This window comes from Oryzias latipes, chromosome 14 (assembly GCF_002234675.1).
Source record: "Oryzias latipes chromosome 14, ASM223467v1".
NCBI lineage: Eukaryota > Metazoa > Chordata > Actinopteri > Beloniformes > Adrianichthyidae > Oryzias > Oryzias latipes.
The window spans coordinates 3,320,741-3,345,316 of NC_019872.2; the positions used below are offsets into that span (position 1 = coordinate 3,320,741).

General features: G+C 45.6%; 3 protein-coding genes and 1 non-coding gene across 4 annotated transcripts; 2 read left to right on the top strand and 2 right to left on the bottom strand.

The window, feature by feature from the left end:
• Positions 1-588: 588 nt before the first annotated feature.
• LOC101160091 (protein FAM53C-like) lies at positions 589-14,199 on the top strand. The gene is made up of 5 exons (XM_023962442.1): positions 589-1,110; positions 6,909-7,243; positions 8,708-8,765; positions 8,983-9,983; positions 11,386-14,199. The coding sequence occupies exons 3-5, from the start codon at positions 8,759-8,761 to the stop codon at positions 11,665-11,667; spliced, it is 1,290 nt and encodes a 429-aa protein (XP_023818210.1). The 5' UTR covers positions 589-1,110; positions 6,909-7,243; positions 8,708-8,758; the 3' UTR covers positions 11,668-14,199.
• Positions 14,200-16,454: 2,255 nt separating this feature from the next.
• Positions 16,455-17,624, bottom strand: LOC101169225 (heat shock protein beta-11). The gene has a single exon (XM_004076043.4). It carries the CDS (start codon positions 17,553-17,555, stop codon positions 16,920-16,922), a length of 636 nt encoding a protein of 211 aa, XP_004076091.1. The 5' UTR covers positions 17,556-17,624; the 3' UTR covers positions 16,455-16,919.
• A 1,812-nt stretch (positions 17,625-19,436) lies between these two features.
• LOC101160338 lies at positions 19,437-22,299 on the bottom strand. Its single transcript, XM_023962790.1, has 5 exons — positions 22,083-22,299; positions 21,660-21,982; positions 20,776-21,577; positions 20,454-20,660; positions 19,437-20,354 (listed from the first exon to the last, which is right to left on the bottom strand). Exons 3-5 carry the CDS (start codon positions 21,452-21,454, stop codon positions 19,618-19,620), a joined length of 1,623 nt encoding a protein of 540 aa, XP_023818558.1. The 5' UTR covers positions 21,455-21,577; positions 21,660-21,982; positions 22,083-22,299; the 3' UTR covers positions 19,437-19,617.
• Positions 22,300-24,085: 1,786 nt separating this feature from the next.
• On the top strand, positions 24,086-24,158 carry trnaa-agc. Its single transcript has one exon. It is a non-coding gene; the product is annotated as a tRNA-Ala (tRNA).
• Positions 24,159-24,576: the final 418 nt, after the last annotated feature.

The window sequence follows — 24,576 nt, forward strand, 5'->3', positions numbered from 1 at the left end:
TCCTAAAAAATTACTCATGATTGGTGACAGTAGTTGCCATAGAAACAAAGATGCAGACCGACTCGGACCAATCACTGCCGTCTGGCTTCAAATGGCGACACCCGTATCGCTGAAAAATGGCGACTGAATTGACTTCATGGTGTTGGAGCCAGAAGTAAACCATTTTTTATGGATGACGTGACACTCTCTCAATTGGTTCACTTGGAGGAAAAAAATATGTCTGCTTGGTTGTGCTGTTACAAGGACCTGAAAGAAATGTCTCAGTCTAAAAATGTTCTTAGTGTAAAAAAATATTAGAGCCAGACCACGGTCCCAGATAAGTGGAGGATGGATGGATGGATTAGGATAAAATGATATTGTAAAAGCACAACGACCATTACTTTGTATGTTTCCCACAGTACACATTTGGTAGACTAATACAAACCTATTTATATTTTTATATATTTGTATATATATATATATATATATTTATAATATTTGTTGTTATTTTACAAAATAACTACATTTCTCGCCCACCGCTGTGCCGCGCGCCGGATCGCCCTTTAGCTGCCTCCCCCCTCCACCCAAACGCGGTGCTGTAAACAAGCTGCTGTCACTCAACAAACTACATCTCCCATCATCCTGCGCGTCGCGGGCTCGCTGTGTCCCTTGTTGGATTATTTTTGTCGCTGCCGGATTCTTGAGCTCTGGTTCGGTTCTGAGTGGGATTGCGGGGCGACGTGAGGAGCTCGAACCTGGACAGAGCCGGGCAGGTGCCGTGAGGAGGTGAAGCTTCGCCCCTCTGCTCTGCCGCCTCCTCTTCTTCATCCTCTTCATCCTGGCACCGTAAATGTTATTTATGAATGCCTGCCGCTCACGGGCGTGTGCGCGCAGGCTCTCCATCACTACGCTGTTATAATTAGAAGACATCGGACAGAAATTCCGGCCGATGTGCGGGTCTATCCCGCAGCTGCGGTGTCCGCTGTGTGCGGTTGAACCCGCGCTTCGGTTCTTTGTGATCGGCTCGGTTCTGTGAGCGGCGGCGGGTGGAGTTCTGCTCTTTGATAACACTGGGTCAATACACCGAGAGACGCCGCAACCCGGGAAAGCCTCACCTCAACACCCGACAAGGTAAGCAGCGCGTTCGGGCAGAGCGCGGTGGAAATGACCGCATGCGGTTCGGGAGTCCGAGCTCCATCCGCAGCATCCCGCAGTGTTTCCCTCCTCTCACTGGCCGGCCGTGCAGCTCACAGGCCGGCCACACGCTGACAAAAGCCCCGTGGAGCCTCCGTGTGCCCCCCCGCGCTGGTTCTGAGCCCAGAGCGGCCTGTGAGGGATTCCGGGCTGAGCAGAGGTAGCGGTTCCGGGCTGGATGCAGACCGGTGCATCCCGCGATCGTCAAATCACAGCAGCTAACGGACGGAGCTAGCCGCGGTTAGCCGGTGCTCTCCGGCCGGGATGCTGCGAGGCGGCAGCGGGGCTTCCTGCTAAGTCCGCGTACCGGACCAGCCCAAACCTGCGGGTTCTGCGAGCTGCGCCGCAGAAATGCACGTTCGTGCTGCAGTTATATGTTTCATTAAAATAAATGTCTGAATTTTCAGCACCGACCTTGAAAAACGGCCGCTTTTAGTTTACGGCAGCTAGCTAGTAGCACAGGTGAGCTGGTCGGACCGAACCGCATGTGTGAAACTGTCCAAAATCGTAAAACTCTATGTTCTGCTCGGGTTCTACAGCGACACGCTAAGAAATACGTGGAATTGAGTGGGGTTCGGCCCGGGGGGCGTGCACAGACGCGTGCTAGCATCCTCCATTGAAAGTTGTGGGAGTCGTTAGCCAGGAGCTAGCAGCAGCTGGAGGGGGGGCTGCGGCCTCAGAGCCCGAAAAGAGGCAGCTCTTCCCGCCCAGCACCCGGTCCGTGGGGTCTCAGCTCAGCAGGGCCTGGTCTGGACCGGAACCGGTCTTTGGGTCCTGACCTGACCTCACTAATAACTTGGCTGATGTGGTTCCGAGTGAACAAACAATAACACCGAAACCGCTTAAAACTCTGGCTGTTGTAAAGTGAGCCTCCCTAAAACGATGGAGTCCGTCTGTTTACCTGGAGATCTGATGTCATTTTAGGTAGAAAGCTTTAATGTTTTATTATTATTATTATTATTATTATTACCTATTGATTAAAATAGCCAGGAGAGTAAAATGTATTTTCTGTCCTTAAAGAAAAGGGATGGAAACATCCTGCAGTTTGGACTCACTAAACATGGCCGCCAAACAAACACCTGGATGCTTGGAAGAACTCACTTATCGGAACCAAAGAAAAAAATGTTTTGATGCTGCTTCTGTAGTGTCAACCAAATAATGGCCATGAATCAAACTGATGTTATGAAGTTCATTAGTTGGTGTCTGGATTTATCTTCATCTATAAGCAGGTAACATTTAAAGTTACCAAGTCTTCTTCTCAGTTGTAAATGTAAATGTCAGCAACAGCTTTTCCAAAAAGGATTTTCAGTGAGTGTTTAAAGACCAACAGCAGTTATTTTTGAACCATAAGCAGGATCTGCATGAAGAAACCAAACTCTTCTCTGCATCCACTTTATATTTGACCAAGAATGCAGCATTCACACCTTCTAGTCACACGACCAATTTTAGGTCATAAAATACACTCTTCAGGAATGCAAATTAGACACTAATCTGTTTTAAAGACCCACTCTGATTAAAAAAAAGTATTCTTGTGGCATTTTTGAGATGATGGAGGACACATATAAAGAAAGTTAGGTTTGAAATTGCATTTCTCAGTGTTTCTTTATTCAGACTTTAGTGAATCAGGAGCAGACAGATAAACGATTAAAAGAGTTTTCTTGTGACGTAGAAAATCCTCTGGGTGAGCCACAAGCTCCCAGCTCCGCTCCATTCTGATGCATCCACATGTCTTTGTTTTCATCGTCTGATTTTCCTCGCCGTTTTTGTTGTTCTGGGTAATTTTAGGTTGAGTTGTAAGGGGCTGTAAGCTAGCAGGAGAGAGTATAAAGGGATGAGTGACGAACAGTTGGCACAGGCTTGCTCTGGTCCACTGGGAACACTTTTCCAATAGATTAAATGATGATTGGAGTGGGACTTTAACACAATTTCTTTAAAATTCAACTTAAATATAAAAAAAAACGTTTCTGAAACAAACATATATACACTAATTGTTAAAAGAAATCTGCAATGAGACTTATTTAATCCAGTGTAAAACTGAGACATTAGTTTGGGAAGAATCCAGTTTATTTTTTATTTTAAAAAAATCTGAAGATACCGACAGAAAACAAAAAGCTTCATTGAGCTTGTGGGTTAAAGGTTTCGGGTCAGAACAAAGCAGAAGAGCTGATTTCTGTTTTGTTGACAGCGACACCTGCAGCATGACTGCTGAATAGCATTTAAACCTTTTATCATCATGTTTACAACAGAACCGTCTAAGACCGGAGCTTTAGCTTTGCGTTTTGATGCTCCAAGTTTAAAGGTCACAACCTCAGAGACCAAAATCTCATTTTTGACTCACCAGCCGAGTTGACCAGTAGATAAAAAAATCCACCAGCCAGGCTCAGTTTTTACCCGACAAATGATTCCATTATTTCACAAAGAAAAGGTGTTATTTTAAAAAATGACATTATGTTGAACCCATAGAGAGACAAAGTCACAACATCATGAAAACATCCGATTAAAAAAAAACGTTTCTTTTTTCTAAGGAACTCCTGTATTGATTTCAAATCAATCTTTGCTCTCTGTTTTTGCCATTTTTACGCCACCTTTGAGGTGTTTTATTATTTTTAATCACCAATGACTTGTTTCTTCTGTTTAACACAGATAAAAAGTCCCCCTGTACCCCCATGGGGAGACGGGTGTCAGTCAATTACCTGTAATCTGAACCAGCTGAAGATTTTTCTTTATTTTCATTCAAGAAAATAAAATTGCTTTAAAGTAATTTATAAATAGAATGAACACATCTTTAAAGTAATCTAAAAATGTAAAGGTGCTGAGAAAACAAGGACAGATTTACTAAAGGGGAGCAGACTGACAGAAAAAACACTTTTTATTTCCTAATTCTACATGAAATCAGAACAAAATAGCCTAAAAAGGATCAAGTTTTAGATTGTTGCTATTGAAAGCAAAGATGCAGCGCTCTCATGAGGGGGGGCTGTTTTCACATAAATGTTGGCTATGTAATGTTATGGTAGTAACTTTAGAAAAACAAATAGTTATACATTATTTTTACATTATTTTTTTTTAAATATCTGTAAATCAGATATTAATTCTGTGAACAAATTATAGTGTCTTTGTTAAAAATAAATGACACAAATTAGTGCAAATGTGGTGTAAACAAAACAAAAATCTCCCAGAAAAAAAAAATCAAGTAGCTAGGAACTTTCCTTTAAGTTATTTAAGACATGAACTGCTTTCAAAATAAATTACCAGGGATAAAATACATGAACTTAAAGTGCATCTAAAAGTTAACATGTGAACAAAACCTTTGGGGAACAGCTGCATATGATGTATGTTTAGATCTTCATGTTTTTCTTGACAACCTCAGGCTTTTTAGCGTCAAGACGCCGCTCGTCTACCTTTTGTGGAGAAGGGGGGTCTAACAACCATGGCTTTCTCACACAACTCCGGGTGATGAAGCTTCAATGCAGCCAGCGCGTCTTTTAACTTGCTGCTCTCGCTATTTTCCTTGTTTTCCCCTCCGCCATTTCTGTTTGAATATGTTTTCTTCTTCGTCCGCCCACGACAGCCAATCTCGCAACGAGTGCCCCCTATCTACCCTCCAAAGAATTGTCTTACCAAAGGACGATTAATATAACGTTTTACAGGGTCTTCAAGCCTAAATTAAAGGTCAATACTTGATGAAGACGCATCAAGAATCAATCACAGGACTAAATATCGCGATGTATCACCATATCGATATTTTGGCACACCCCTATGTTATGTTGATAAAGTTTCATTCAAAGGGAATGTAACTTTTTCTGTTATTATATTTATAAAATACATTTTTATATATGTTATATGAATTAATTTTGTTTATTTATCTGCCACATCTTAAAGTTCATTTTGTGAGATTATAGCCAGTTTGTGGTTGGAAACTGGCGACACGCGGAACAGCTGCTTAGCATATCATGATAGCATCCTAGCATTTAGCATTGTAGCATAATAGCATTGTAGCATGATAGCATCATAGACTTTAGCATTGTAGCTTGATAGCATCGTAGAATTTAGCAGTGTAGCATGATAGCATGGTAGTATGATAGCATGGTAGCATTTAGCATTGTAGCTGTTAACGTCATAGCACGATAGCGTCGTAGCATCTTAGCATTGTGGCATCAGTGTGTTATGACACCGCTGTCTCCAAATCAACCCTTTTTAATAAAAATTCTGTTGCTGCTGTGAGTCCAACAGGTTTATCCTCTAGTTCTTTTTGGATCCTGGTAAAATCCTCACATGTTCTGCTGATTCATCAGCTTAAACTAAACGCTACGAAGAAGTTACGGGGTGGGGGTGGAGGCGGGGGGCTTTACGCGTTGTGTGTGCCTGTGAATATTGCACAACAAGCTTCTTCTTTTTTTTCTTGGCTTTGAGTTAGCGTTTTCGTGTCTGCTCGTTGCGAGAGGTAGACCGACTTTATTCTGAACAGCGGAAGCCCAAAAAAGCAGAGAGCTGGGAAAATAAAATCTTGATTTTCCCTAAAATAAATCGTCTAAAACAACAAACTGGAAACTGGAAATTATTTATCCCTAAAACTGATTTATCGCCCAGCCCTACTACAGACGAATAAAACTGATGAGTCACAGTGAAGTTTTGGGACAGAGGAGTGGAAGCTAGACTGAAGTCAGAAGTAAACATTTGTGAAGAACACTATGGTTTCATGCAGAGAAATATTCAAATGTTTTATATCTGCTTTGAGGATGTTTCTGAAGAATAACCGAGAAGATCAGAAGGATCTACATCAGGTCTTTGTAGAGCTAGAGAAAGTCAATGACAGGATCCAGAGAGAGAAGCTGTGGTTTGGATGAGGAAGTCTGGAGTGACAGGGAAAAACATTGGAGTTGTTTAGGACATAAATGATAACTAGATAGAAGACAGTGGTGAGATCTTCTTTAGGTGTGACAGGATATCAAGGTGGAGGTGTGACTACACCAAGGATCAGCTTTAAGCTCCTTCTTGTTTGCTGTGGTGATGGACAGACTAAGAGATGAGGTTAGACAGGAATCTCTCTGGATCGTGATGTTTGCAGATGATAATGTGATCTGTTGTGAGAGCAGGGAGCAGGTGGAGGAACATCTAGAGAGGTGGAAGTTTGCTCTGGAAAGGAGAGCAAAGAAGGTCAGCTGCAGTAAGACGAGAAGAGAAGAACAGAAATGGAACAGTAAGGCTACAGGGAGCAAAGGTGAGGAGGGTGGAGCACTTTAAGTCCTTAGGATCAACAGTCCAGAACAACAGAGATTAGGAAAAAAGATGAGGAGGGGTGTTCAAGCAGGTTGGAACAGATGGAGGAAGGTTTCAGATGTGATGTGTGACCAAAGAGTAATGAGAATTGATAGAATCCGGACTGAATCCATCAGAGGAACAGATCATGGTAAATGTTTGGAAATAAATTCAGACTGAGAAGGTATGGATACATTGAGAGAAGGAACAGGGTTCACGGATGAAGAGGAGGAGGGCATGAGTGTGGTTGATGTGAGAAAGAGGATAAAGAGGAGAGCGTTAGATTAATGGTAGTTTGGTATCTCAGTCTGTTGACTATCCACATGCGGAAATTTCATTCACATTTGAAAACATCAAAAATACTTCTGGAAATCAGGAAACGTGTAAAAATTGGTTTTTAATTGTGCTAATATTTTTTAAAGTTATTTTTTAATTTCATTTTTTTATTCTGCTATTAAAAAGGATTTTGTAATCTCCAGGTGTGTTGCCAGAACAACAACTAACCAATGATGTCCTTGTGAAAGTGGGCGGGGCTACGTGGCCCTGAGGCAGTAAGGAGGAGGAGTCTCAGCCCTTAGCCCCTCCCTAACCCTAACTTGTCCCACTGACACTCAGACAGCCTCAGCACCCCTGTCCCTCCTTTTCCCCCTTTCCCTCCCCATCCTTTCTACCCCCCATCCCCACCTGTCCCCTTGTTCCTTCCCCCATCACCCCCCTCCTCCTCTGCCACCATGCTGTGGTTGTACTGTTGGTGGAGAGTCTGAGGAAGCAGACTCTGGAAGGTGACGCCGCTCAGCCGAGGGACATTTCCCTGGTAAACATGACACCTTCTCACAGCTTCATCTTCTCTCTTGCAACTTTACTTTCACACCTGCAACTTCACCTTCACACCTGTAGCTTCACTTTCACACCTGCAACTTCACCTTCACACGTGCAACTTCAACTTCACACCTGCAACTTCAACTTCACACCTACAGTTTCACCTTCACACCTGCACATTCACCGTCACACCTGAAACTTCACCGTCACACCTGCAACTTCACCATCACAACTGCAACTTCATCTTCACACCTGCAACCTTCACACCTGCACTTTCACCATCACACCTGCAACTTCACCATCACAACTGCAACTTCATCTTCACACCTGCAACCTTCACACCTGCACTTTCACCATCACACCTGCAACTTTACCGTCACGCCTGCAGTTTCACCGTCACACCTGCAACTTCATATTCACACCTGCAACCTTCACACCTGCACTTTCACCATCACACCTGCAACTTTACCGTCACACCTGCAGTTTCACCGTTACACCTGCAACTTCATCTTCACACCTGCAACCCTGACACCTGCACTTTCACCATCACACCTGCAACTTTACCGTCACACCTGCAGTTTCACCGTCACACCTGCAACTTCACCATCACAACTGCAACTTCATCTTCACACCTGCAACCTTCACACCTGCAACTTCCTCTACACACCTGCAACCTTCACACCTGCGGTTTCACCATCACACCTGCAACTTTACCGTCATGCCTGCAGTTTCACCGTCACACCTGCAACTTCATCTTCACACCTGCAACCTTCTCACCTGCACTTTCACCATCACACCTGCAACTTTACCGTCACGCCTGCAGTTTTACCGTCACACCTGCAACTTCATCTTCACACCTGCAACCTTCACACCTGCACTTTCACCATCACACCTGCAACTTTACCGTCACGCCTGCAGTTTCACCGTCACACCTGCAACTTCATCTTCACACCTGCAACCTTCACACCTGCACTTTCACCATCACACCTGCAACTTTACCGTCACGCCTGCAGTTTCACCGTCACACCTGCAACTTCATCTTCACACCTGCAACCTTCACACCTGTGGTTTCACCATCACAACTGCAACTTCATTTTCACACCTGCAACCTTCATACCTGCAACTTCACCATTACAACTGCAACTTCACCTTCACACCTGCACTTTCACCTTCACACCTGCACTTTCACCTTCACACCTGCACTTTCACCTTCACACCTGCACTTTCACCTTCACACCTGCCTTTTTATGCTAATATCTACCTTTAGTATTGGAGCCCTGCTCTGCTGGGGCAAACCTAAATTAATGCCTTCAGGGTCCAGTTACCTTTATTTACATTATTGGCATTAAAGATTTGTTTAAAAATGGCTGCAAGGTATGTCAGCAGGCTAGTAGAAAATAAACAAAATTGTATTTTCTTTATAATTTCTGAAATAGTGTATTTATTTGTGTTTTCACAGTCCCTGCTGGACCCGAAAACTCTTGCAGAGTGCTGGCCCCCAGATGGCTTGATGCCTGGTGAGTGTTTGTTCATATGGTAAAGGTCGCTGGGAGCTACAATCAGAACATGGCATTTAAATATTTTTATGGTTGATATGTAAGGGATAATGCCAGATAAAGTGTACTATATCAGAAACATTAAGGGACGACTTGGACACCCTCCTGTCAATAGACGAGATGAACTCGAGGCGATGCTCTGTTTCAAGGTTGTGTGTTTGTGTGTGTCTCCTCTCAGAGAGCAGTTACTGGCAGCTCTGCCCTCCCTCCAAGTCCAGCGTGCAGGGGGGGTTACTGAGCTCTAGTTTCCCCCCTGGCCCTGTCCCCCTTGTGCCCCCAGATGCTCACTTGCAGGATGGGGGCGACCTCCTGGATGGGGGTCCCTCTCAGCAGCAGCCACTGGTGCCCAGCACCTCCGCATCTGAGCTTTCTGTCCCTGGACTTTCAACCGACCCCTCAGGGCCTGGACCCCCTCCGCCTCCTCCCCCACCCTCGAAGCGGCACTGCCGTTCGCTGTCGGTGCCCGAGGACCTGTCTCGCTGCCGCTATACGTGGCGGCCCAGCGCCTCGCGGGTCTGGACCCCCGTCAGTCGCCAGCAGTGCCATGGAGGAGCTGTGGGAGGGGCCACAGGTGCTGGAGTGGCACTGGCAGGAGGGGGTATAGCGGTGGGGGTGGCAGGGGGAGGAGCCTGTCCTCTCCGTGCCCCCAGCTCCTCTCTGAACTCGTCCCTGCACTCGTCGTCCAGCCCCACCTTCTTCAGCCTGGCGCTGTCTCCGGACTCCCCCCTGCCCTGGAGCTTTCCCTGGGACCCCAGTGAGGCAGCAGCAGGGGGAGGAGCCTGCTGCTGCTTCTTCCCCTCCCCCTCCTCCTGCTCGTCTTCTCCCTCCCCACTGCATCCGCCTCCCCCTCCTCAGCGACGTTTCTCCCTCTCCCCTGTGCTCATCAGAGACTCAGCAGCCTCCACTTTCCTCCCCCCACCACCAGTGCCGAGCCAATCATCGGCACCCCCGCCAGGCAGCGGCGCTGCTGCTGCCGGCCCTCCTGGGGGGGCGGTTCCCGCCTCACCGTCTTCAGCCTGCAGCACCCCGTCCTCTCTGCGGCGCAGCCTCCCCCCCCAGCTGCCCCGCTGTCATTCGCAGCCATGTGACCTGCTGCTGTTCAAACCGGGTCTGAAGAGGCGCCGTGACCCCGACCGGCCCTGCGCCCGCCCCGTTCTCGACTTTGTCAAGATGACACAGGTAATGGTTGCCCTCGGGTACCCCTGTCATGGTAACCATGGCAACATGATTTATAAAGTTTTCTGATCCTTTTTTTAGCCTTTCCCCAAAACCAGTCATTTGGGAAAAACGGACTCATATTTTGCATAGAGGATCAGAAATATCATCCTCCAACTTCTTCAATCCCCTGTTTTCCCCTCTTTCTTTTGTACCTTATCCTCGAATTCAGACATCACACTCTCTCCTTCTCTCCTCTTTTTTTTCTGTCTGGTCCAATAAGAAATGCATACCAACATAAAAGCCTCAAATACAAAAGGGGTTTATACAATTATACACCTACAGTGCCTTGTAAAAGTATTGCCCCCCCTTTGAACTTTTCAACCTTTTGCCATGTTTCAGGCTGCAAACATAAAGATATAAAACTGTAGTTTTTTGTGAAGAATCAATAAGTGGGACACAATTATAAAGTGGAACGAAATTTATTGGAGATTTCAAACTTTAAAAAATAAAAAACAGAAAAATTGGGTGTGCCAAATCATTCAGCCCCCTCAAGTTAAAACTTTGTAGCACCACCTTTTGCTGTGATCACAGCTGTAAGTCTCTTGGGGTTTGTCTCTATCAGTTTTGCACATCAATACATTTTTGCCCATTCCTCCTTGAAAACAGTTGTAGCTCAGTGAGCTTCTTTCCACAGATTCTTGATGGATTCAGGTCTGGACTTTGACTTGGCCATTCTAACACCTGGATATGTTGATTTGTGAAACATTCCATTGTATGTTTTCTTTATGTTTTGGATCATTGTCTTGTTGGAAGACAAATCTCTGTCCCAGTCTCAGGTCTTTTGCAGACTCCATCAGGTTTTCTTCCAGAATGCTCCTGGATTTAACTCCATCCATCTTCCCATCAATTCTAACCATCCTCCCTGTCCCTGCTGAAGAAAAGCAGACCCAGACCATGATGCTGCCACCACCATGTTTGACAGTGGGGATGGTGTGTTCAGGGTGAAGAGCTGTTGTTGCTTTCACAACAAACAGATTGGATTTTGGTTTCATGTGACCAGAGCTCCGTCTTCCACATGTTTGGTGTGTCTCCCAGGTGGTTTGTGGCAAACTTTAAACAACACTTTTATGGTTTACTTTAGAAATGGTTTTCTTCTTGCCACTCTTCCATGAAGCCCAGATTTGTGCAGTTATACGACTGATTGTTGTCCTGTGGACAGACTGTCCCCCCTCAGCTGTAGATCTCTGCAGTTCATCCAGAGTCATCATGGTTCTCTTGGCTGTCTCTCTGATCAGTCTTCTCCTTGTTTGAGCTGAAAGTTTAGACAGACGGTCGGGTCTTTGTAGATTTGCAGTCAATATTATCTCTTGCACATTGCTCATTGTCTTGTTTATAGCTTGGGAAATCTTTTGTCGTCCTGCAGACCCGCAGCATGGACCCGCAGTGCCTGGAGCGCGCCGGCGGCAGGCTGGTCTGTGGCAGCGACATTTGCATGGGCTTGGAGCCATTCATGGGCGACTTCCGGGGCTCCTGCTCACCGGCCGAGTGCCTGGGCAGGACGAGCATCGGGCCGCTGAGCGAGAGCGATGAGGAGTGCCATGAGGAAGATGAAGAGGAGGAGGCAGATGAACGGGAGGCAGCGCAGCAGGCGGTTTTTGAGCGGGATTGTACAGAATTGGACTTGAACTTAATAGAAGAAAACTGACTTGTCTGTAAATGAAAGCTACTTGGTTTCTTTTTTCTAACTGAGTCTTTTTTTTTTCTTAAGATTTGACTCCGCCCCTTCCTCCTAACACCCCCTAATCATAACCTGGCACCTCCCTGCCTCCAATCAGCAACACTCTCAGGAACAACACCTTCTCTCATTGGTCGAGCTTATTGACGACGGCGATGATGCGGCTGCAGCCCCCGCGGCTCTCGCTGCCGCCGGTTACCTCCACTCAAGAGGCGGGGCCGGCGTCCAGACAGGCATCTTCCAACAGGCAGCTGCAGAGTCGCTGCAACCACCTGACAGGGGATAACGGCGTGTACGCCGCGGCAGTGCGACCTGAACCACATCACTGCAGAACCCTTGGACTCCAGGCGAGTTCCATCTGCAGCGCTGAACTAAAAAACGAAGCAGATGGTGATGCGTTCAGGTTCCTGCTGGTCCGCGGCGCCGCCTGTCGGTCTCCCCTCAGGGCGAGCTGCCGCTGATGCCGTCGTCCTCCTGAGTGTTCACTGAAAACATAACCAACACCGTCTGTGCACGTGCACTGTTGGCTCTGACATCACACTTTGTGATCATGTGACCTGTCCAGACTGAATCCAGGCAGACAGCCCACCCCCACCCCCCAAAAGCAGCAAGTTGTCCTCAAACGTCGTCCTTCTGCTTGCTGGCCAACTGATCATGTGACCTACAGGGTTTTGTGATACAACCTCTGCCCAAAATGAAGACGATCATCAAACTCTGATAAACATGATCCCACCTGAACCACATGAACCCTGCAGTCGAAGCTAAAGTCATTTAGGTCAGAATTTACTTAAGTTTCCTGGGTTTCTGCTGATTAACAGAGTACCAGCACAAAGGCACACAGATGTTCCAGCTCTGAAAGAACCGAACATCAGCTGGAGTGAATTTGCACAGATAAATAGGGTTACTGTATTTCAGCAGCACTTTGGGAGGAGATCTGTGGATTTTGTTAAATGATGTGGACGAAAATCTACTTTTAGGAGAGTTTCATGTGTGATTTTAGTAACAAATCCCGTTTGAGAGACGCTGACTCTTCCCACTGGTGGTGCTGAAGCCTTGATGTTTGGTTTTGAAGTTATTCCAGGTGTCCGTGTGTGTTTTAGGTAAGCGTGCAGTAACGTTAACATTGATGTTTTATAAATAGAGCAGGGTATCATTAGCATAGAAACATTTCCTGTTCATTTAACTTTAATGTGTAGAGAGTGAGCAGAACTAAACCAAGGCAAGAGGAAAACCTTTCCATGCAAAAAATAAGACTTGAATCACCAGATAACCACTGGGGGGCGTAATACTCAGTAAAGTTCAAACGTATTCATTTGAATGTAAAATTGTCCAACTACTGTCTTAGAGACATGCAGTCCGGTTCCAAAGCTGCCTTTTGTTCACATTCGTTAGGTTTAGTATCCAACAGTTCTGAAATGTAATTTTCCAAAGATCGCATGTATATTAAAGATAAAAGTTTCACACAACGTGCAGGCGGGGTGGGTCCCATTAACTGATAGCCTCTCCTTCCATGTGGATGATGTCACATCCTGTCAATATGACAACCTTCCCAATATAAATAGCTTGGTTCAAAAGTCCAAAATACAAAACTTAGCGAAACACACGACAGCTTGGAGGAAAAACAAAGTAGGTAGAAAATAATGAAACGTTCAAAAAGCAGAAAAACATTTTAGCACACAGATATCTCTATAGTTTCCTCCTGACAAGCCGCGACAGAAAACTTCACTTCTTCTTAACTGAGTGGAAGCAGAAGGCTGCTTTGGAGCTCCAGGGGCTCCAAGGTTTTCCACATCCCTAGACACTGATATGTCTGATCTGGATTCAGTCTCGGCTTGATTGCTCGTGTAAAAACAGCTGTCCATCCGTCCTTCCTTTGCTTTTTTTTCTTCCAAAAATGAAAGGTCTGAAGGTGTTTCCCCAAACCTCCACCCAAAGGCGTCTTTGAGGATTCAGGCTGACGTCTTCAGCCCATCGGTTCAAACAGGTCGATGTTTGGTGACGGCCGCTGTTGAGACGCTTTTTTCCCTATTCCCATTAAAGGACGTAGGAGTCCTTCAAATGCGGAAAACCATCAAAATTATGAGAAAAGACAATCAAGTCACCATCTTTAAAGAGTAAATGTTGAGTTGATCATCTCAGAGGGAGGCACACAGGTTCCAGCTCCGCTGATTCTCTGCATTTCACTGCGGCTGTTTTACTGTTAGACTTTCCCGCCTTGGATTTTTCCGCCGATCAAGACCTGAAACCAGCGGACTGCGTGTGTTCAACCATCCGGTCCCACAAGACAGAAGAAGAACCGCTTCATGTATGGACAAAACCAAATCTGGTCACCCAACGTCAAAATGGTAAAAGTAGACGAGGAAGGTTTCTGATGAAAGCCGAAACCAGTTTGCACTTCCTGAGTCTGAACATCATCAATGTCTCATGAGTTTACATTTAACAGAACGTTATTTTGCAGACTGTTTTTGTACAATTAAAAGCTACAGTTTCATCAGTGTCACAGATTTGTGTGAAATACTTTCACAGGTTAAGAGTTTGACTCACGGTTTCTTTGTTCAAGGAAAGACAAAGTGCCTGCAGTTTCAGCTGACCTCCTCTGGGGGCAGTATTGCCCAGGCTCGAGTCAGTTTTATTCATCAAGTATTTTTTTAATAGTTCCACAAAATCTTTATGTTTTTTAAAAGCCTCATGTTTGGTGTGGAGAGCTGGAAAGCGAACACGCTGGTCTGATCTACGCAGAACCAGCAGGTCTTCCAGTAGCAACCAAGTCAAGACTTAATGCCGTGGTTCAGCATCAGTGAGACAGGTGTGGCGTCCGCTTAAAGCCGTTGAAGTTCAGAAAGGTCGTGACCAATCACATGAGCAGCTGTACAGTGGACGCCACTTCCTGCCCAGATTTCTACATCGATCGGTTTTTGGGTTTCCTGCTTCAAACAGAGAGTCAACTCAAAGACAGAATGAAATCAAAATGTTCCATCATTCCTCCTGTGATGAGTCATTATTTGGGTTCTTTCTCCTGTTGGGAAATTCCAGACGTTTGAAAATGAAACGCGTGGACCCATGGTTCCTGTAAAAGACGAGTCCCACACGGTGGCAGTTCTCCCAGAAAACCCCTAAAGCTCCTCTGTAAACATCTGAAATGAAATCCGACTGATCTGCAGTGTGATGAGAAGAGGAACGCTGGACCCTCAAATGCCACAGAAGGAAACAGCTGACGGTTTGTCTTCGTCTCCACACTCACACATTTGGGTTGTCATCTGATCCGGGATTGGTTCTGTCCTAATTAAGGTTTAGTTTGGATCTGATCGGGGTTTAGTTCAGGTTTGGTGCTGGTCTGAATCTGTTTTAGTGGTCTAATCAAAGTCCATTCCAGGTAAAATCTAGGTTTAAACCTGGTCTGATCCAGTATTGGTTCTGTTTTGATTCCGGTTTGGTCCTAGTCTTTATCTGGTTTAGTTCTCATCTAATCCAGGTCTAGCATTGGTCTGATGTGAGTTTAGTCCCAATCAGATCTGGGTTTAGTCCTGGTCTGATCCAGTTTTGATCCTGATCTGTTTTGATTCTGGTGTCATCCGGGTTTGGTTTCCCCCGATTGTCCTCCTGGTTCAGCAGATGTGAAAGCTGACCTGAAGAACGGGTGCTGGTGGTTCTAGAGCAGAAAGTGTGTTTTATATGATCAGAGCACGATGCTGTCTGCAGTTCTGTTACCTTCTGGTTCTACGCTGAGACTCTGGGCTCAGACTGACGGGTCCAGACCGTTTAAGTGAGTTTGTCCAAAGTACACCCCCATCACACATACAGTTACTGACGCCCCCCCACCACCACCACCACCGACCTTCTGTCTTGTTGGTTCCTGTTGGCCAATGCAACTCCCCCACCAGCTGGAACTGATGGCTCTGTAAAGCGATGACTGAAGGAAATGAAGTGGTAAAAGTTGGAAGGAAGTGTTGGATGCAGAGGCTCCACCTGTCCTCCACTTCCTGCTGTTGTTCTGGATATGGAAGAACCGACGTGTACAGGGTTGGTGGTGAACAGTCTGACATCTCTTTTGGATTTAGTTTTGATTATTGTGTGGGTTTCAAAAATGACCACACAGCAAATAAGTTAAGTTTATGGAGAATTGTTTCACAAGGAAATTTAAAAAGTGGAATCCTGTGTTTGCTTCTTTCATGACATTCCAGCTCCTGCAGAGTAGTGACTCCACCTGACCTGGAAGAAAATCTGTTGTTTTCACGCCCTGCATTTAGAGCTCACGCCACTAGAGGGCGGTACTTGATCACGTTCTTACACCGGCCCGATTTTCAATCAATCAAACTTTATTTATAAAGCACTTTCCATATAAAAAGCATAACACAAAGTGCTTTCCATCAAAACAAAATAATATAAAAACAAGCATTAAAATTAAAATAAACGAGCATAAAAATAAAAAAAAATAGGGCCCCCCTCCCCATACCTACACACAGCTCCCCACTCCTCTCATACATTCCACCCCCTAACTGATGGGGGAAGACAATGAGTTATGAGAAATAGGCTGAGCACGAAAACAAGATGTTGGAACGCTGATAATTGGAGCCTCCCTCTCTGTGAACAGACTCTTAGACAGCCAAATGCAGCATCACAGGCGCGGACCGCTCCACCACAGCTAAGTGGTGATGCAGTTTCCCATCCAGCTGCATAGACAGCAAACCTGTATTACTGGTTTCTACCTGTGGATTCCACAATTGTTCCTATTTCTAGAAACTGAAGGTAAATGCAACTTTTGTCAAGAATGTAGAAAAAACTTTAATTCTTTAAGATGACAGTAGCAAACCGACAGAGTATTTAGAAGTAAAAGAAAATTTTTGTTCAGGACAAAATTGTTTGATGGTTTAAAAATGTTGCTTTTGTTTTGTCATTCAAAACAATCTGGAAACTATTGTTAAAGCCTTAAATATATCAGAGTTAACTATCTTGCATGAGTTTAAAAGACAGAACATTATTTATGAAACAAAATCAAAAGCTTTTACTAAAATCATGTAATATTTGATCACACCACTAGAACAAAAGTGAAAAACCAAACATTAATGAGGAAAAGCATCACAAATGACTAAACAAACAGATGTTTGTGTCAAAAGGCGGCTGAAGTAGAGAGTTTGCTGGGCGAGCAGATGTTCACTCTGTCTGGATCTCCGTGGACAAACTGAGAAAACAAAGATGGGCTAGTGGAGGAGGTCCCACTCTGTTCACTTCTTTTCAACTGGGTTGCTCTCTGGAGGGTTGCTGCTGCCGCCCTCAGCCCCCCCGCTGGAGGTGACAGCTGGGACGGAGGTGAAGTCGATCGGGACGATCCTCTCCACCCCGTCTTTCGCGGCTCTCTCCCGGGGAGCCTGGATCTGCAGTCGGCCCCCCACCAACGAGCAGGTGACGGTTTCGGGATCGACGCCGTCCGGCAGGTCAAACTCCTGCCTGAACTCCTGACACCGGTAGGAGTACGAGCCCCTCCCGTCCTCCTGCTTCTTCTCCGTCTTTCCGCTCACCCTCAGCTTCCTGCCCACCTGTTTGACTGACAGCTCCTCCGGGGAGAAATCTGCGGTGTCCAGGCTGAGGGCGAAGCTGCTGCTGTCCCCCCCCAGCTCCTGGAAGGCAATGGGCCTGAAGACTCCTGTGGGGGAGTGGTCGATCTCCTCGAAGATCTTCTGGTGCAGCTTCTCCATGTACTCCATGTTCTGCCTCATCTCCTGCATGTGGCGGAACATCTCCTGCTCCATCTGGTAGAAGAGGGGCCGGGTCTCAGGCCACAGGCTGCGGATGGGCCAGTGCCGGTCCAGGAAAGGCCTCATGGCCAGGGGGGGCGGCTGGAAGAGACTGGGAGACAACATCCTGGTCTGGACGGGGGTCTATTTTGATGAGCTGCTTCAGTCTGGAGCTCCTCTCTGTGTCCGAAGTCTCGCCCCTGCTGCTTATGTACACCGACCCCCCCCCCACACCGGAAAGTTCCAGCAGCATTCCTGTGAGTGTGTGAGTTCATCTGCTCTATCAAGAGCGTGACTGCAGCCTGCAGCAGAAATAGAACAAAGCTGAGACGTGTCTGCATGTGGCGGCTGCACACACACACACACACACACACGTGTGTTCCTGTCTTTGTGAGGGTCGTCACTCACATAACACATTCCCTGGCCAGTGACCCCTCCTCAACCAAGGCCCCATCCTGACCAAACCCTTAGAAACCGCCTCCCACAACGCAGGAGAGATTTAAATCACCAAATATCCTACAAGTACAGAAGCTCCTCCGTCTGTGTTCCTACAGGTCTGCCTGATTTTAATCACATCAACTCAAACAACTTTATTCAGTTAGAGACTTTATTGAGATGGCAAAGTTTAATTAGATTATATATATTATTCATATTTGAGTCTTTTATTCAAATAATAGGTTTTACTTAGAGCACAGATTGGATTTAAATCACTGAATTTATTTAGATTGTGTTCGATGACTTTATTTGAATAAACAAATATGAATATTTGTTCATTATTCCACAGAAACTTGACTTGTCTTAAAAACTATGAAGTCGCGTCACTTCCGCTGTGTTCCTTAAAAAAGACGCATCCTCTAAATTTAGCTTCTTGGGGGGGGGGGGGGGTCATTTGAGCTGTTCCGATCCGAAAGGTCGGCTAGTGTCATTGAAGCTTTTCTTAATCACGCAACTGTTTCAAATCTTTGTTTACGTGTCTGTGACGTAGCTTTGGTCTTTTCTGAATCAATGACTCGGATCTGTCACAGGAACCCATCAGCAGCTTTTGCTCCAGAAAGCAAGTTTAGTCAGATCTCTGTTTCTTCCCCCTGAGAGAAGGAGATTCTGGTCCCAGAATGGTCAGGCTTAGTTCGGTTTGCCATGCATGTAGAATAAACCATCATTTGGTGAACGATTCAACCGTTCACCATGGCAACAGGTGCATCAAAAGAATCTAGCTGTTTTCTCTCAGATATAAAAATAAAAGCAATAAAATCAAACAACAAAAATCAGAAAAGGGATCGACGCTCTCAGAGATGAACTCAATCTGATTTTTCAGACCTGAATGAGCATCACCTGCTGAAGGAAAAAGGTTGATGACAGATAGTAAATAAATTCACTTCAAAAACTGAGTGAAATAATGAAACAGCACTGATGATGTCTCCCGCCTCGTGAGCCATAGGAGGCTGTCATCAGCCAATGGCGTTTGGCTGAAAAACAGGAGTGATGTCAAATTTGCGTCTCCTCATCAGGACCCTAGCAGCGCAGTTTTGGATATGCTGAAGCTTTTCCAGGCTCCCGGCAGGAATCCCAAACAATGCCGGGGGGGGTTTTGTCTGCAGGGGTTGGGGAGCAAAGTTTTAAGGGACCAAAGCGCTCTGGAGTGACACCAGGTGTGGAAAGTATGAAAAGGTTTTCTGACTGGACATCGGAGGAGTCTAGCACAGTGAGCCTGCACCACAAGTGAAAAATGAATGTTTCTTTGTGTTGTCACTTGTGTGCAGGACATTTCTGCATCTTTATTGTAATCTATAACTGTATAATAAATATTGTTTTATATTATTCATTTATTTTACCACTAAGAATGTTTACTTGTTTGTGACGTGTCATAAAGCCTTTGACATGTTTACACCATTGAACATAACACATTAAAAAAATGTATTTTCTCTGTTTTCTTGATTGGGGTGTGGAGGGGCCTATTTCTGGGAAACTGTAAGCTAGTTTTGTTGCTTTGATTGACCAGAAAAAAACGAATACTTCAAATGTTTTATTAAAATGAAGACACAGAATTCACGTGAATCCCACGCTTGAGTTTAGAAAATATAACAAAAGAATATATGTACATACAACAATAAGTTAATATTTACATGATCAGTGGATTAAGTATGATGGTATTATTATTGAAGAGTACTTATTGAGGATGAGGAGGAGATCAGCTTCTGTGACGCTGGCGCTGTTCTGCCAACCAGTCGTCCAGTGATCGTCCATTTGAAGCCCGTGAGCAAAATGTGGCGTCTTTGTATCGACTATGACCGTATTCTTTTGTTTTGGGCTGTCCACATTTGCTGCAGGTGTTGTAGTTCACTCCTCGTGTGTATTTCCTTTTCTGGACACCGCGCTCTTCCTCCAAGGCTCTTCTTTTTCTGTTCTTTTGTGTGGAGCGTGACACAGGGACAGCAGGTGCAGACACAAGGGGAACGAAGCCTACATTGTACGTTGTGGCTCTAGAAAATGAGATAGTGGTGGGCGCAGTCATACCTGGGTTAAGAATAATGGTCAGTAACCCAGGTGCTGAATTAATTCCAGGTGCTGACACAGGTGGAATAGTTCCAGGTGCACTGGTGGCAGGTGTGATGGGGTACTTCATGTCTTCATCCTCAGTTTTCACCACAGAGGAAAGACGCAGAGCAGAGGATTTAGGTTCACCTGGTGATACTGAGAGTTGAGGCTGAGGTGAAGATGAGGGGCTGGCAACAACATCACAGTGGGGGTCATAGAACACTGGAACAGTGATGTCCTCCATGGTGTCTTCCCCAAACCCCTCGTCTTGGAAGTCCTGGTCATCGACTCTCTCCAGCAGCCGGTCCTCCTCCTCTTCAGGGGTCTGGAGCATGGCAGTAGATGTCTTGCCAGTCTGACTATAGAGGTATTCTATTCCAAGCAATTCCCCTACACAAATTAAAAGAAAAAGAGAGCTGTAAACACTGTATAGTGACATTACGATCTAAATAGATCAATCGCAAAATAACAAATGTATACATTTCTTACCTGTATATGCTCCAGGAGGGCAATAACGCTCATCCCAGGGCTTCCCAAGCACTGCTTGGCTGAGTTGCTCCAATGCCTCTCTCATTGTTCTTCCAAATAACCGGATGGAGGAATTTCCTTTGACAGCATCCTCCAACCGGTCATCATTCCAGCGCATCAAGCCCTCAAGGAGATATGCCTGGAAATGCGCGTCACTGGCACTGGTTCCTGAGTGAACAAACAGGGTTTGATAAGTCTCTGTTTAAAAGATGTGAACCACATGAAAGGAAATGTTAGAAATGTTTTCAGAAAGGTTAGGAACCCAGATGTTCAGTGAACACACCTGGTATAAAACGGTTCAGGTGGAGGTGGAAGGACTCCAAGGAGGTCGACCCACGGGCACACCTGTAGCAAGACAGCTCCACGCCGCCTTTCTTTAGTGTTCCCGTCTTCATGTACAGTGGGAAGTTCTCGGGGTCTTGGATGCACAGCAGATGCTTTTGCTGTTCCTTCCAAATCTGTTGGATGCGTTCGTGGTCCAACAGTGGAACTCCAAGGGTGTCCTTCCCATCTGCACTGTCGAACTGATGGATGAGTGCTCCTAATAATGCTGCAGTCTCCTCCACTCCCCTGGTCCTCCTCCGACAGTGGAGTGCCAACTCCCTGCGACTAATCTGAGCACTGACCGTCCTTCTGGAAACATGGCCACTTTTCTTTGCTGCCAGCTCAGCCTCCTTGGCGCAGCGAAGAGCAGCCACATCCTCTGGATCCCACTCAAAAATGCACGCAGACAGACGTGCCATGAAGATCCCGTAGAGCGGATGAGCCTCTGTCGTGACACCTGCAGCGAATCGCCGCATGAAATGCCAGATGTCCAGGCGCACCTCAAGCTCATCCCACTCTGAAAACAGGGTCTTCACCAGAGACCGGCCGTGTCTGCTGCAGCAGTCTCTGTCCACGTACATCACTTTTGGGGGTGCCTCTCCTGCCTCCCTGTAGCGCCTCATCAGGCCAGCCGCCATGGCGTCCAGTCCATGTCCTTCAACGGCTGTCAGAACAGAGACCAGAACCTCGCCATGTTCATTACCGACATTTGTGCACCAGGCAGCTGTTCCTGAAGCAGCCCCCGCAAGCTTCTTTGTGACCTATTGACAAAAAAAGTTAAAATTGTTTATTATTTATGTAAGCATATTAATATCTGTTTAAAAAAGTTTTTAAAAAAAGTACCTTTTATGTGGAGTCCATCTTCAAAACACATCCAAACACAGATGTGATTTTGGTCTTCACTTCGTTGATCCGCCCCAGAACATCCCTTGCATAAACAGCTAACAGCCACTTTGGCTTAGGCAAGGCAGGCATGGGGGGGGGCTCAGCAAACACTGGTCGCTGAAGAGAGGCCCTTGTGAACGGTTCACACACTGAGGTACTGTAGGACGCGCCGTGTCCATGCCTCACTGTGCTGTTCCAATAACTGTCCATAAAGTTGTGTCACGCTGTTGCCCAGTGTCCTCTCCCTCATCATTCTCAGCACCCGCTTGTCACATGAGTACCTAAGGAAACAACAGCATAGGATAGGCATGCAAACCTTAGGTTAGGCAAAAATGAAAACACAAAGTCAGCTCATTATGAACGTGCATCATTATCAATCACCTGTATGTCAGCAGAGCTGGGAAATGGCTGCGATGACCCATGTCCATCTGCCCCAAAATGTCCTCGGACCAGGATGGGTATGTTGTCTTGCAGCGTTTACATTCCAGATACTCCGTGGCGAGGTCATACCACCCATCAGTGTCCAGGACTTTACGAACAGTCCTGTAAAGTCCTGCCGCCGTAAGTCTGTGCTGACCACATTGTGGACGACCGCAGACAAAAAGAAATGACCACATTTTCTGTGGCATCCACAGGAACAGGGGCCGGCAGAAGAAGATGTCTGGTGAGGCGGGAGGCTGAGTGTGAACCAGAGCGGGCTGAGGAGGATGCCACCAAAGCTTTAGCTGAGACACAAGTTCTGCCTTGCCGGTTCGTGGGTTGGCTTTGAAAAGCGTCTTTGCAATCCACTCGTGCTGGAAGCGTGGCAGTTGTTCTTTCCAGTGGACTGGAAGCTCCAGCGCTGACTTTGCTGCTGCCACAGATGGAGAGGGCCCAGGGCAGGCCTCTGAGGGAACAGGAACAAACAGAAGAATGACTCTACCAGCTGATAAATGTGGTCAACAAAGCCTGTGAAGCAGCACTTTAGTACAAGTACTGTTACCAACTATGGTTGTATTTAAACAATGAAGAGCAGAAAGAGGAGCAAGTGGTAAAGAGTAAAGAAAATAAGGCTCAGTTAAGTCAGGAATGTAATAATGTATGTGCATTGATACACAAAGACAAACTTATGTAAATTAGCGCCTAATTACCAGCAGTGAAAAGCTGCCTTTGGGCCAAATGTTTGGCTGGAGGTTCTCCTCCTCTGGGAGGAGGCAGTATGGGATCTAAAAAAGAGCAAATGGACATTTTTAGCACATTGTTAAATGGATGCATGTGGAACTGCTCTGAGAGCAAATAAACATGCACTTATACTCACTGTGCTTAGCTGGGGATGGGAGTTTTTTAGCCAGCTTGCTCTTGTCCTCGTGAACCTCCTTCATGGACCGGTCCTGGAAGTCGCCAAACTCAACCATCAAGCAGACCTGGTCTCCAGCTGCACAGGCTTCTAGAAGGAACAGAAAAAATATATGAAAACAATGAGGACTATGAAGAACATGTTAAGGAAAATGTATGAGAGCAAGAACGATTCTTCTGACCAATAGAATGACTGAGTAACAGCTGTTTTCTGATGGGAGATTTTGGCTGCTAGGAGCCAGCAGGTACTTCCTGTTTGGAACACCGGGGGGGAGGAGTCACTCAGTCCAGCTCTAACACAGTAACGGCTAAACCACGTGCTAGAAAGCTGCTCACTGTACTTTTGACAAAAATAAAGTTTGACCCAACTATTTCTTATATTTACAATTCCTTCAATCATACAGAGAGCAAACTGACCTCTCTACCTCTTTATTACCTTATCTTTAGCGTTTTTATTACTGCTATTGTTAGAAAATCTGCTCAAAACATCCTCCTTACATTGGAGGATCTACACGACATTTGTTTTTGAGCAGCACTGATCACAATTCAAGGTTTAATGTTTTTAAAATAAAAACTAATAAAAAGTGAACTACAGATGTTAGCCATCGATGTTTCCCATTTTCTAACAAATACAGACCGAATATAGACAAACAGTGTCTAATCAACAAAGAGAGAAACCACCTTACCTGTTCCACAGAAGAGAACAATGGCGGGTGGTGATCGATCAAACGTAAACACGAGCACAGAAACAGGATCCGAAAAAGTTAACGCTTAGTTTAAATCCCAGAAAAAATGCCAGCTTTTAAAAAAAACAACCCACAGGAGTGATCCGTAAAAGTGAAGAATCGGGACTCAGAACACGGCTATTTGAATGTAAACCTCAGCAGCCAAACGCGCACACAATTGGTCAAAAGTTAGCCACAGAGGTCAAACGTGATTGGCTACTGTGGGCTCACTTTAGGTGTTCAATGGCTAACAGATTCAGCGCCAGTTCCCAACATCAGACTCATCGTTGTCAAATTGGTCACTTGCTCTGCACTGGCTCATGTGGGGGATTAGCTCAGATGGTAGAGCGCTCGCTTAGCATGCGAGAGGTAGCGGGATCGATGCCCGCATCCTCCAAACGTTTTCTCATTTCTTTTTTTTTTTGTTACATGATACCAATTATTCAGTATGTAAAGGTTTTATTTGGTTTTATCTGTTATTTTCTAAATAGTTAGGTATATAAATATTTGAAAACTTGTTAAAGAGAGCGTTCGCTTGGGATGCGAGAGGTGGCGGGATCGATGCCCGTTTCCTCCGAATTTTCTTTTTTTTCTAGTGTTTTTTTCTAGTGTTTTTCTAGTGATTGTTCATGAAGAGCTTTTATGATACTGATGAATTGGTGTGTAAAAGTTTTATCTAGTGCTGTTTCTAAGTATTTGGGGCTAAAAACACTCGAAAGCTTGTTAAAAAGGGCGTTCGCTCGGTATGCGCAAGAGGTAGCGGGTTCGATGCCCGCATCTTCCAAATTCGTTCTAGCATTTTGATCGTTTATAAA